The sequence below is a fragment of the Galeopterus variegatus genome, unplaced genomic scaffold (assembly GCF_000696425.1).
Source record: "Galeopterus variegatus unplaced genomic scaffold, G_variegatus-3.0.2 Scaffold779, whole genome shotgun sequence".
In the NCBI taxonomy this organism is placed as follows: Eukaryota; Metazoa; Chordata; class Mammalia; order Dermoptera; family Cynocephalidae; genus Galeopterus; species Galeopterus variegatus.
Genome location: NW_007726890.1, coordinates 345,772 through 357,908, shown reverse-complemented (window position 1 = coordinate 357,908; position 12,137 = coordinate 345,772). Strand labels below are relative to the sequence as shown.

General features: G+C 40.5%; 1 protein-coding gene across 1 annotated transcript in view; it reads left to right on the top strand.

Moving 5' to 3' along the window:
• Positions 1 to 11,749, top strand: part of OCRL (oculocerebrorenal syndrome of Lowe) — a 52,888-nt gene extending 41,139 nt beyond the window's left edge. The window contains exons 20-25 of the mRNA XM_008572399.1: positions 5,002 to 5,025; positions 7,728 to 7,844; positions 8,748 to 8,832; positions 9,420 to 9,547; positions 10,361 to 10,472; positions 10,680 to 11,749. Coding sequence (XP_008570621.1) covers positions 5,002 to 5,025; positions 7,728 to 7,844; positions 8,748 to 8,832; positions 9,420 to 9,547; positions 10,361 to 10,472; positions 10,680 to 10,804 — 591 coding nt within the window. The 3' untranslated portion in view covers positions 10,805 to 11,749. The remainder of the gene's footprint in view (positions 1 to 5,001; positions 5,026 to 7,727; positions 7,845 to 8,747; positions 8,833 to 9,419; positions 9,548 to 10,360; positions 10,473 to 10,679) is intronic.
• Positions 11,750 to 12,137: the final 388 nt, after the last annotated feature.

Below are 12,137 nucleotides of genomic sequence, written 5' to 3'. Positions count from 1 at the left end.
ATTCTTTTAAAGTTTTTATTTTGTAGGATTCAGGGTTCTGATTCACGTTGTGTTGCATTTCTCTGTTATTCTTATATCTTATTGATGAGGAAATTATCCATATTAGTGTGGGGCAGTAAAAAAGAAATCTAAAATAATCAGTACCCCATTCTTAATACCTTCTCACTCTGTTTTGACTTGATTTTGACCTTCTGAAGTGCTTCCTTAGGTCTAGTGTTTGTGTTTTTTCCAAGACCCAAGATGATATTTCAAATCCCATGAGACAATACTATTAATAATGGTGCCTGTCCTCTATCATATCGTATTATTTACTCTAAAATGTTGGTGAAGCCAGAAATGAGTTCAATGCATGTGCCTTTTCAGAAAGATTCTTGTGCCAAACCGTCTTCCCAGTAAATGCAGAATGAAATAACTGGCATAAGTACTTTTCATTCTTCCTGCCCTTCTCAGTAACAGTGACTTTGCCACTCCTAGAATAGTTGGGATTAGCATGAGTGGGAAACAGATGAGAATCTACTGTTGTAATCATCTTTATTTCTTTCAGAATTAAGATAGGTTTTTTGTTTTATTAACTAGCATATTGAGTAGCAAATGATCATCAATATTTATTCATTACACACTGGGTACAAAGTATTATGGACTCTATGTGGGTTCCTATTATACTTGCATGTACAATAAGGCTAAATCCTAAATCGTGGTTAATAAAGAGTTTGGTTAGAGATAATCCGAACATTAACCACCTTTACTGGCTAATGTTCAGTGTGTTTGGTACGTAAGTCAGTGTTTTGGAAAGTCATTTAAATTGAGTTGTTTAAAATGCTGGTAATTTGTATTAACAACAGATTTCTTTCCTGTACTGTTTACTGAAGCCCTTATACGCTATAAAAGCATATTGATTGACCAGTTAATCTCTGTAAAAATCAATTTCAGAATCAGCCTATTTTGGTTTTAATGAATATTTGATGTATGTAACACCAACATGACTTAGAAATAAGTTCAGCACATAAGAATAAAGTAAACTAGGAAGGTGATTTGGGGTTAGTCATAGAAGTATTTTCAGTCAAGTCCAAGTACTTAAGAAACATGTATTAAACATCTTGAATAAAAGGTAGAAGGTGAAAGTGAAAGGACCATGTATGAAAAATCGTAAGATTTCCCTGGAAAAAATGAAGATTAAGGATAAGAATGGGTGAAGCTGGTTAGGTAGGATAAGGGCAGGTGATAGACAGTCTTGAAGTCAACAGATAAGTTTATGCATGAGCCAGGGGGCATCTAGAACCATCAGAAGGCTTTGATGATTTGTGTGAAGTTGTAAATTGACATATCTGGAAGAACATTCTGGTGTTGCTTGTATAATGGACTAATGGAAAGGAGACGAGGCTTGAACTCACCAAATCTGGTTAAGGGTTTTGGTTGTACATACAGAGATGAGAAAAGTTGAGGGATGGATGGAGAGACTATATTTGCTTGGGGACATGTCTATTGGGAGAATGATATCAAAAATTTGGAATAACAGGAATAACAACTTGGTGATTAACTTTTCCCCAGTGATCTCTTCACTAGGTGTTTACTTTGTCCTACTGATCTAACCACCCATTTCTTATTTTGTTAGGTGTATGGTTTGTATTTCTTCTTTCTGTATTTCATATGAACTAATCCTTTTTAGAATTTCCAGTTTTTTGCTTTTTTTTTTTTTACCTTTTTGTCTTTTTTACTGACTGGTAACGGGATCGCAACCCTCGGTGCCGCGCCCGCACCGCGCTCAGCCAGTGAGCGGGAACCAGTCTCCACATGGGATCTGAACCCTCGGTGGGAGCGCCGCCGCACTCCCAAGCGGCGCACTCTCCAGTGCGCCACCGGGCCGGCCCCTTGCTTTTTGTTTTTAAAATTTGAATCTTCTGAGCTGGCCAGTTAGCTCACTTAGGAAAGCATGGTGCTGGTAACACCAAGGTCATGCATTCAGATCCCTGTACTGGCCAGCTACCAAAAAAAAAAAAATTGAATCTTCTGTCTCTAAATGACTCTTTTATATTATTTTAGCTGCATTTACTACTGGGAACATTCTTCTAAGGGTAAATATTGGGGTAAAGAATCATTTCATTGGAATTGCTATGTGCCAAATTTGCACCACTGGAGAAATCCTTAACTGGGTTCCCCTTTTTAATGTGATCAAACATATAGCCTTTGCAGAGAGTGGACAACTCTACTTTTTAAAATCAAATGAAAAAAACAAAATCGGTGTTTACTCTCTCCTGCTTGACCTACCTCGATAGCCTTTTAATGATTCCCTTTGTCTGTCTCTCCCTCCCTCCCCTCTCCCTCTCTCCCTTTCTCCCTTTCCCCCTTTCCCCCTTTCCCCTTTTCCCTCTTTCCCTCTTTTCCTCTCTCCCTCCCCCTCTCCTCCTGCCTCTTCAGTTTTTCCTATTCAGGGCTGTCAGATTGATCTTTGTACTGCTGCTTTGGGGCCTATCCCTTCCTTGCTTAAAGGTAGTCAGTGGTTCCCCCATGCCTGCAAAATACAATCCAAATCCCTTAACCAAGGCCCCCCCCCCAAAGTCTGACTTTAAACATACCTTTTCAGATTTCCCATTATTTTTCTGGACATACCCCATGCTCCTCACAAACTAGGTGAGTAACTTCTTTCTAATCTCACCTTGTGATTTACCTTCTCTATGCCTTTGTTAATTTCTGCTTCTTCTACTTGTAATATCCCCTCCCCATCTCTACCCTTTAAAAATCCTGTGATTCTTTTAAGAGCTAATAACCATTTATTCAGAACTTGTATTTGTGAATTATAACAATATCAAGCTGTAAATTTTGGGACTCCTCACCCCAAATCAGTTGCAAACCAGGGTCAGGAACTAACTGTGGCTTTCTGCTTTGTGTATCCTCATTTCTCTTTGTCCTCCCCCCAGAGGCATTTAGCACAGTGCCTTGTACTGGCAGGTGGTTACTGCTCATAGAAAACTTTGAGGGCCTGGTTTGACAGGTTAGAATACAAATTCTCTGCCTAGTTTTACACATCGTATTCTGTATCATGTATTCATGGGAGAAAAAACATAAAGTCTTTCAGACAGGTGGATTCTCTATTTCTTAACAAGTAGTCCTAAATTTTATAAAAGGTTGTGCTCCAGAATTGTATTAAATTAGATTTTGGCACAGAAAATTAACTTTCACATTAAAAAGTATTGTAATTACAATACTATAAATATCATGTAACTTATAAAGCACTACTCTGACTACTTTATTTCATGTAGTATTTAAGAGTCTTGGTAAACCCACAAAACCATGTTTAGTTTTAATGTATGAGGGTACTTCAAAAGGTTCATGGAAAAATAGAATTAAAAGATAATATGCATCTTTCCATGACAGACACCCTCATATCTAACAATACTAAAAAACCTGATCGCCATGTATAACAATAGTTTGGGGGGAAATGCATTCAGTATTACCACTTGGAATGTCAGGGAAGACATACTCCCACACGCCCACCCTCACGCATCTTGGACAGTAAGATTGGGATTTCTCCTTTTCCCTGTCAGACTCGAGCCATGTGATTTATACTTGAGTTCTTAGTGGCTCATAGCGGGGCTGGGAGGATTCCAACTGGGAGTCACTGGGGAAGCATGAGGAGCTTTGAGAGACACAGGCCTTCTGCTGGCATACTGCTCCACCACTGCCACCCCACCCTTGGTGGTAGGCTGCTTCCCTGTCCCTATGAGGTAAATATTAGTATTCCTGTTTTAAAGATGAAGAAACTGAGGCTCTATGAAGTTTGGTAACTTGCCTGAGGTCTATACAAAGTTAATGAGGCAGAATGAAGATTCGTACCCAGGACTGTCTAATACCAGTGCCTATACTCTTTCCATTAACCATTCTGCCTTGTAACTGGGGTTTCTCACTGTCTTTAGCCTGTTATGTAGAACACATTCTCACAGATTTTCCCTGTCTACATCCAGGAAGCAATCACATTGTCCTTTTGAGTTGTCCAAGGGAGCATAGTGATAATGATTGTGGAGTTGGTCAGACCTGGGTTCCAATCCTTATTCTGCCACTTACTACCTAATAGTAAGTGTGATGTTGAGCAAATAATTTATTGTCTCGGAGCCTCAGTTTCTTCATCTGTAGAGTGGGAATAATATCTACTTTGCACACATGTGCAGATTAAACGACATTGTATATAAACACTTTTCACAGTTCCTGGTACATGGCAGATGCTCCATAAGTGGCAGTGGTAGAAATTGTTGCTGTTATTATTATTGGATTATAATAATAACATAAAAGAGGAGATTAAAAAGGCTTCTTCTTTCCTCTCCTCTGCTTCCCTTTTTTCCCTAATACCCAATAGGAAAACAAAAATAGGGAATAATGATGGATCTTCTGATCCACAAAGTTCTGAAATGAAATTCATTTACTTTTCAGAGGGACCTGCAAATCTTGGGACTCTAGGAGCCTTTGAGGAGGGATGTGGGTATGTGGGGATGGAAAGGACTCCTGGGATATTGCTTAGGAGGCTAGCTGGGATGAGAGGAATAGCAGTGGAAAGGAGAGTCACTTACCATCTCCTTCAGAATGGCCACTGTTGGGCCCACAACCAAATTCTTCCATTGAGGTGGCATTAGGTTAGGTGAGAAGCCACACAGAGCAGCAGCAGACCTGCCTCCAAGCAGCAGACAAACAGGAAGAGACATCAGTGGGCATTTGGCTGGGTTGGCTGCCAGCTGCCAAAGGGGACAAAAGTCTAGGAATGCACATGCATGTTTTTGGAGAGATATTCTCAGTTAAACTGCACAAAATTAAATAGGCATAATAGAGAACTTTGCATATGGAGAATGTGTTCCATTTTCATTGATTGTAATGTATTCAAATAATTCAAAGCTGTTTAATGCATATGTATCTAATAAGCTAGTGAGTTCTAATACTGATCTGCTTCTAATTCTGTGAATTAATTCTAATCATTTTCTATCTGTCAATGATTTTCTTTTCCTGCTCTGCTCTCAGGAAGAAGACAGCTTCCTAGAAAAGGTAATGCGATCCATTGGTGCTTATGAGAGTTTCCCTGTGCTTGATTAACAGTTAACTGTGGTCCCTGGAATTTGTCCCTAGGCGTTCCCATATCAGAGATCTCTGACTCGGTGAGAATCCCCTAAAGTCCCGCCAGCTGTCTTTAAGTGTATTCGAAGTACAGGAAAGATGTTGACTGCACCAGTCAAGTTATTGAGACTCAGTACATAAAAACAATAGGACTCAAGGTTCCAGATTTATATTTTTGAAATGAGAAGTAACTGCAGAGCTGTCTTGATATATCTGAAAGCTGATGAGTTGGAGGAGAGTACGAGTTAGCTGTCCTTCATTTCCAGTGATAGTAAAACCAGAAGAAGTGGATTTCTGTTGCATCGAGTGATTTGGGGTTATCAGTAATAATGATTAATTACTGAAAGAATACACAGATTCCAACAAGAAAAAGAGCACAGAATAGAATCGTGGAGTTGAACGAGATCCTAAGTGATCATCTGGTCCAGCCCTCGGCCTTAAGACAGAGTAAGGTATTTTCTCCATTCTAGTAGACAAGACAACCAAGGCCCAGAAAGGTTGAAAAACTTGCTGAAGTCATACTGCTCCTGATGGCAGGGGTGTGGGGTGTCTCCTGAAGGCCCAGCGGAACGCTCCCTCTGCAGGCCCTCACTGTCTCTCCATCTTCAACCTGAAGAGTGCCAGCCTCCACACAGAGCTCTTAAGTAGAGCAGCATGGGATTGACAAGCGTTCTTAAAGTACTTTGATGCAATATCTAACAGGATCTCCTCATTTGGTGGAATTTAATGCATTTTGATGATGGGGATCGTATACCGTTTTTGTGCTTTAATAATTAGCACTAAGGTTACAGAATGTGGGTTTATCAGGCACTGAATGTGTCTCGTTGAAAGACTACAAAGTGCCTTGGTTTCCCTTTGAAAGTCAGAGTTCAGAATTTGTGGAATTTTAAAAAATACTGTTTCTTGTGCACAATCTTTCTCTACACTTCAGAGACAAGTATGACTTTTGTATTATCACACATTTATTTGAAAATGGATAGTGGATGGTGTATATAACCTACTGGCATTTTATTAACCTTTTTAAACCACTAAGGTTTGAGACAGCTCTGTTTCCCAACCCTTCCCTGTTAAGACCAATTTATGTTCTGTCTTTTCATCTTGGACAGTGCCTTGTGTTGCCTTTAATGCCTTAGTATAGGAAAAGCTCCAGTTGGATGTCACATTTTTTTTAAGTACATGAATCAGTGCTGAATAATTTATATATGGTAAGTTAGGAGGCATCTGCCAGAGAATCTGTGCATGTGTTGCTTTTGGTCCAGAAAGTTAGCAGAGTGCATTATGGACAGTGTTTTGGCTCATATATCATGTGGATGCCTGGATTTAATACTTGCAACCTGAAAGAAGTCAGTGGATGAGCCACTGATAGAAGTTCTGGCAAGTGTAGGAAACGTGAATATTAAGTGATAGGATCCCAGGGAAAGAAAGAAAGAAAGGAAGCAAAATGAATGTTAAAAAAAAAAAAGATTTTAAGTGGTAACCAACTGTCATGCTCCCTTCTCATTCCCTTAGAAAGGCACAGCAGTTTTAAAAGGTCATCAGAGCTTATTAAAGAACACAATGTTAAGAAGAGACCTCAGCTCTGCTGTAGTGTATGTGGTCTCTGTGAAAGCAGTGAAATACTTATTGTCTTTCCCTAAAAGCTATGTGACCAGGGGTTGTGGATGGGATTTACAGGTTGCACAGTGTTGGGCAAGAATTTCCTGAAATCGAACCTACATAATATATGACCTTAAGTTGGAGGTGGAGGAGGGAGGAGGATGCAAAAAACTGGTCATGATTTTTTCCACCAGGACTTTTCTGAAGGCTGCCTTCAGATGCCTGTTAACCTATTTTGGACATCTTTTTCATATATTTTCTATTTGACTACATAAACATAAGATAACTGCATTTATTTCCTAGCAATTTTCAAATTCAAACTTAGTTACTCATCTAAGTTGTGTTACTTATGGGTTTTTCAAACAATAACTTTTGGACTCAGACCCTAGACATTTTGTGGTGTCTCTGGCTCGTTTGCTGTGATCAGTTTACTGTTTTTGGATCTTAAGGCTTGTGAGTTTTAGTGCCTTAAGATGAGAACTTCTATCAAGCAGAAGTATTCGTGTATGTGGGTCTAATGCAGAGAGTTGTCTTTAGTTCTTGAGAACCAAAGAACCTCATTTAAATCCTCAGTGAAAACAATAGTATTTGTGTTAAGACTTGAAGAAAGAGTAAGTTAAAAGTAAACAAAAACCTAAATGCAGACACTTATCTCTCAAAGTACCATATTGACAATTATAATTTAATGGTCCACAAGTCACCAGTGTGTGGACTCTATTGTGACTGTATTGCTGTAGCACTGGTTCTCAGCATCACCACTGAAAGGATTTGCAACACAGAATGCATCCACATGATAAACATCATAAACCCAAATGAAATGCTTAACCATTAAGTGAAGCATTTAGGAAAGGAGATTCTTTAACTATGGGAATCAATTTCGGTTGCCTTCTGACCAGTGGTGTCCAGTGAGAAAAAATGAAAAATCTTAAGAGATGAAGATCACGTTGTGCCCGCCTGATCAGAATTGGAAGGAGATTAGGTTAAATACAGACATCTGTATTCTGAGACCCCTTTGACTCTCCTTTTTTGTCTATTAGGAGAAGTCCCTTCTGCAGATGGTCCCCTTGGATGAAGGTGCCAGTGAGAGACCCCTTCAGGTTCCCAAGGAGATCTGGCTTCTAGTAGATCACTTATTCAAATATGCCTGTCACCAGGTAAGTGAGAGTAGACCTTCCCTGCAACTTTGGAAGGTGTACAAGTTCTATGGGAAATTATAATACCTCATGTCAGCATAGTGCTTTTAAGTTTCCCAAGCTACCACCACACAGCAGCACTGTCGGATTGCCTGGGCAGATGGAAATGTCCTTGTTCACAGATGTGACAGCTGAAGCAGGCAAGCTGAGTCGATCTACCTAAGACCACAGCCTAAGTGTAGTGGCAGAGCCAGGGCTGGTACTGAGAATGCCTCTCTCCTGGCTACATGCTCTTCCTCCGGACAACCACGTACCTGAGTCTATAATGCCTTCTTTACCTGTCATGTAGGCATTACAGATTTTAAAGTCCAAAGCAAACTTCAAGCCCATTTCTTTAATTTGGTCTTAATTTATCTTTTAAATCCTATCTAAAATACTACTCACCCCCAACTCATTCCCCCCAAAATAGAACTTTCTTGGGACCAAAGAATAATGTTCCCTTACCTACTGAACAGTAGTATAACTTGAAAGCAAGGTTTAGTATAAGCATGCCATTTCCTTCTTCTCCAGAATTCAGTAGTATCAGTATTTGAATGTGGTTATACTGTTCGGACTCTGCCTTCTACTTCTCGTCAAGAGGCTAGAAGTGGAACACCTGATTTCCTAATCTAGCCTTCTATTCCCTTGCCTTATCAGGTATAGGCTAAAACCTTTGAAGATCATTTTCTTGTTTGGAATAAAATTTCACATGGATAATAGAGTCCATATAGGAAAAAGGTGCTATTTTCACACTTCCACTCCTAATTATTAATATGCATACCACCTTCCCTTTTGCTTTCTGTGCTCTCCTGATCTCTGGGTGAGCTTCAGAACATTAGGGGTGATTATATTTCCTTGTTTCCTTCATTCTGGCTTCTTTGGTAGGAGGACCTGTTCCAAACCCCTGGAATGCAGGAAGAGTTACAGCAGATCATTGATTGTCTGGATACCAGCATTCCTGAAACAATCCGTATCCTTTTCAACCAAGCTGGATGAGTACTAGGCCAAACTCTTCTTCTTACATTGATTTTTCTGTTTCCATATTTATTTTCTTCATAATTGTCTTTTATTATAAGATAATCACTGACTATCCAATTATTACTCTGTTCCTTTCAGGAACTTTTGAGCTTTCTCTGTATCAGGCCCTTACTAAAAGGAATCAAGGGGTAGGTAACAATGACTTCTAATAGACATGGAATATAGGGCCACAACACTGGTGCTGTTTTCCTTCAGGTGACCAATTACTCCTGCCACCACTGTCACTAGGGCAGGGAGAAGGATGGGAAACATTGGGGACTGGTTTATGGGACTGGTGCAGTGTGAATTATCATTCTGCAAGCCATATTTCCCTGACTGAAGTTGGGCCAAACCTCCCAAGAGTGATCAATTCAGCTGCAGGGTACTTGGACCAATAACATATCAAACCCCAGTTAGTATCAGTGTGCCCTAATTAAGAGGTGGGAAATAGGCCCTGTGGGAGCTTAAAGAAAAGAGCCAACTGGATCTCTGTGCAGCCTTTTTTCTGAAGCCCCTTTCCATTGACTTAATTTGATTCAGCTGGCAGTAATCATTCTGTGGCTGAAGCACTACTCATTTTCCTGGAAGCGCTGCCAGAGCCGGTCATCTGTTACGAGCTGTATCAGCGATGTCTTGACTCTGCTCATGATCCCCGGACCTGCCGACAGGTGAATTTTACCAATCTGAAGATGTATTTGGGGCAGGTTCCCCCATAAAGAATTCATCACTTTTACAAAGCCAGATAGGTAGCCAGATATGTAGTAGGATGGGTCTGGATCTGTTATTCATGGCAGAACCACCAGCACTGAGAGTTGAGACCCTTAAATTTTAGGTTATTTCCTATTATACTTGTATTTGCCACCTTTTCCCAGTTGGCCTATTTCTGTTTACCCAGTACATAGTGGGGTGGATACCTCTACTCTGGGGTAAGATTGGTGAAGCTGATTGTACATGGAATTTTGGTTGACATTACCAGGAAGGGTGGGTGACACTTGGGAGCCATTCTTTTTTTTTCTTGGTGTATATTTTTAATCCTGAAATGATTTTGACACACAATAGCTGAGACTACCTGTAAATAGGACTAGTGAGTATTGGTAGGAGGTCCCCATCCATGCCAAGTGACATCGTAGAGAAAACCATTCAACTTGGCAGATGCCGTGGCTATCTGTCCACGGAAATGGGAAAAAAAGCAGATTAACACTGACCTGCTTATGAGGCAGGGTGTGCATGTGAATGTGTGATGGCTACATGGCCTGGTCGTTGAGTGGATAGAGACCAAAGAGTATGAACATTTTTACTTCAGAGTTATAATTTAGCAGGTGTCGTGTTGGTCATGATTAAATAACTGAGGGTAGTGACAGATGAATGGGGTCCAGTAAAGATTGGATTGTAAACTACTTTTATGGCAGCTATAAGTTCTTCTTATTCTCTTCTTCCACCTGTTTTCCTCACTGCCCACCTCCTTTTTTTTTTTTAAACAGGTGATTTCCCAGCTTCCAAGGTGCCATAGAAATGTCTTCCGTTACTTGATGGCATTCCTTCGAGAACTCTTAAAATACTCTGAATACAACAACGTCAGTGACAACATGATTGGTAAGAGTACTTCATAAGAATGGCTGCACGGGGTGTTTGTTGAGGACAATTTGTGTGCATTGTATACAGTGTATATACCTTACTGGATGTCCAGACACATGGCAGTCTTTTCCCTCCTCTTGTCCTTGGCCCCAGACCCCCAACCCTGAAATTTTGCTTAGGTTATGTCTGACAGAGGTTTCACCTTTTCTTTCTCTCACCCTCTAGCTACTCTCTTCACTAGTCTTCTCCTAAGGCCTCCACCCAACCTTATGACAAGACAGACTCCAAGTGACCGCCAGCGTGCTATCCAGTTCCTTCTGGGCTTTCTGCTTGGGAGCGATGAAGACTAAGTCTTTTCTTCTTACTACTCTCCGAGATTCTAGAGGCAAAAGATCTTGGGCTCCAAGTATTCCAGAATGATTTAAAAAGTTATGCCACAGTAAGGGTCTATTGCAGAATTTCAAGTTCTGTTCATAGTACAAAAGGAAGAGAGTTTCCTAATCCTTCTTTTACCATATCCTACACAGAAAAATACTTTTAGACTTAACTTAGCCAAGCCAAAGTTAACATATTTTGGTGTTTTTGTGTTTCCTCTTTATAAAACAAAGAGATCTGTATTTACACTCATTTACCTAGGGATGTGTTTGTTGCCCTCCTACCCAGTTGTCATGATTAAGGATTTGAGATCCAGCTGGTAGGGAAGGCCTCTGTCCCTGTTGTTTTAGTACCCTAGGCCTGGATTCTGAGATGTTCCCATTCTAGACCTACAAACACTACTTGCTGTAGCTCAGACTTGTCTGTAGTCCTTCATATAAAGCACTTTTGACCCACCCCATCCCATATCACTCCTTTGCTCTCCACTCTACTCATTCTATCACTTTGAAGGAAGTCTGGGTGAGACTAGTGACTCCTTGGGTGTCCTCAATGGTGGGTTCACCGTCTACATGTGGTTATTACATACATTTGTGCATTTCTACTACAATAATGTCTGTATGTTTCTGTAATGTTGGCCTTTTTTTGGATCCGCACTGTGTGGAACCATATTTTCTTATCTCAGATCACATATAGTAGCATAACTTCAGGGACTATTAGACATGTTATCCCACTGATGTGAGAGAATCACAATCAGAACAGAAACACTTTGACTATTTGAAGAGTGAGAGTATTCATGTTTGGCAGGTCCTGCTTCCCACTCTCCCTTTCCTGTCATTATTTAGATTTTATGTGAAGACTAATCCTGGGTATTTATGGAACCCATCTCCTGCTTAGAAATTCACCTCCAGGGTAATACTTGCTCCACAGTAAAAAAAAAAAAAAAAAAAAGGGGGGGGGGGAGCCTGTGTACCTCAAGCTTACCTCTAGAGCTATTGCTCCTTTGCACAGCAAGGGGGTTGAGGATAAGCCTTAAAACCCCTTCAGTGGCCCTCTGAAGTACCAAGGGGCAGATGTCACCCACTCCCTCAGCAGGGCTGACTACAGGCTCTACAACCAGCTCCTGCAAGGAAAGGATTTAGAGATTCCCCTTGGCTTCCAGCCACCATATCCAGTGCTGTGTGAAAGAGACTAGCTATGGGACCAACCACACCCCTTATCTTTCCCACCCAAGACAACCCTTTGAGCTTTTCATTTATTCAAGCTCTGTGGGACAGCCTTTTTTTTTTTTTTTTTTTTTTTTTTTTCCGT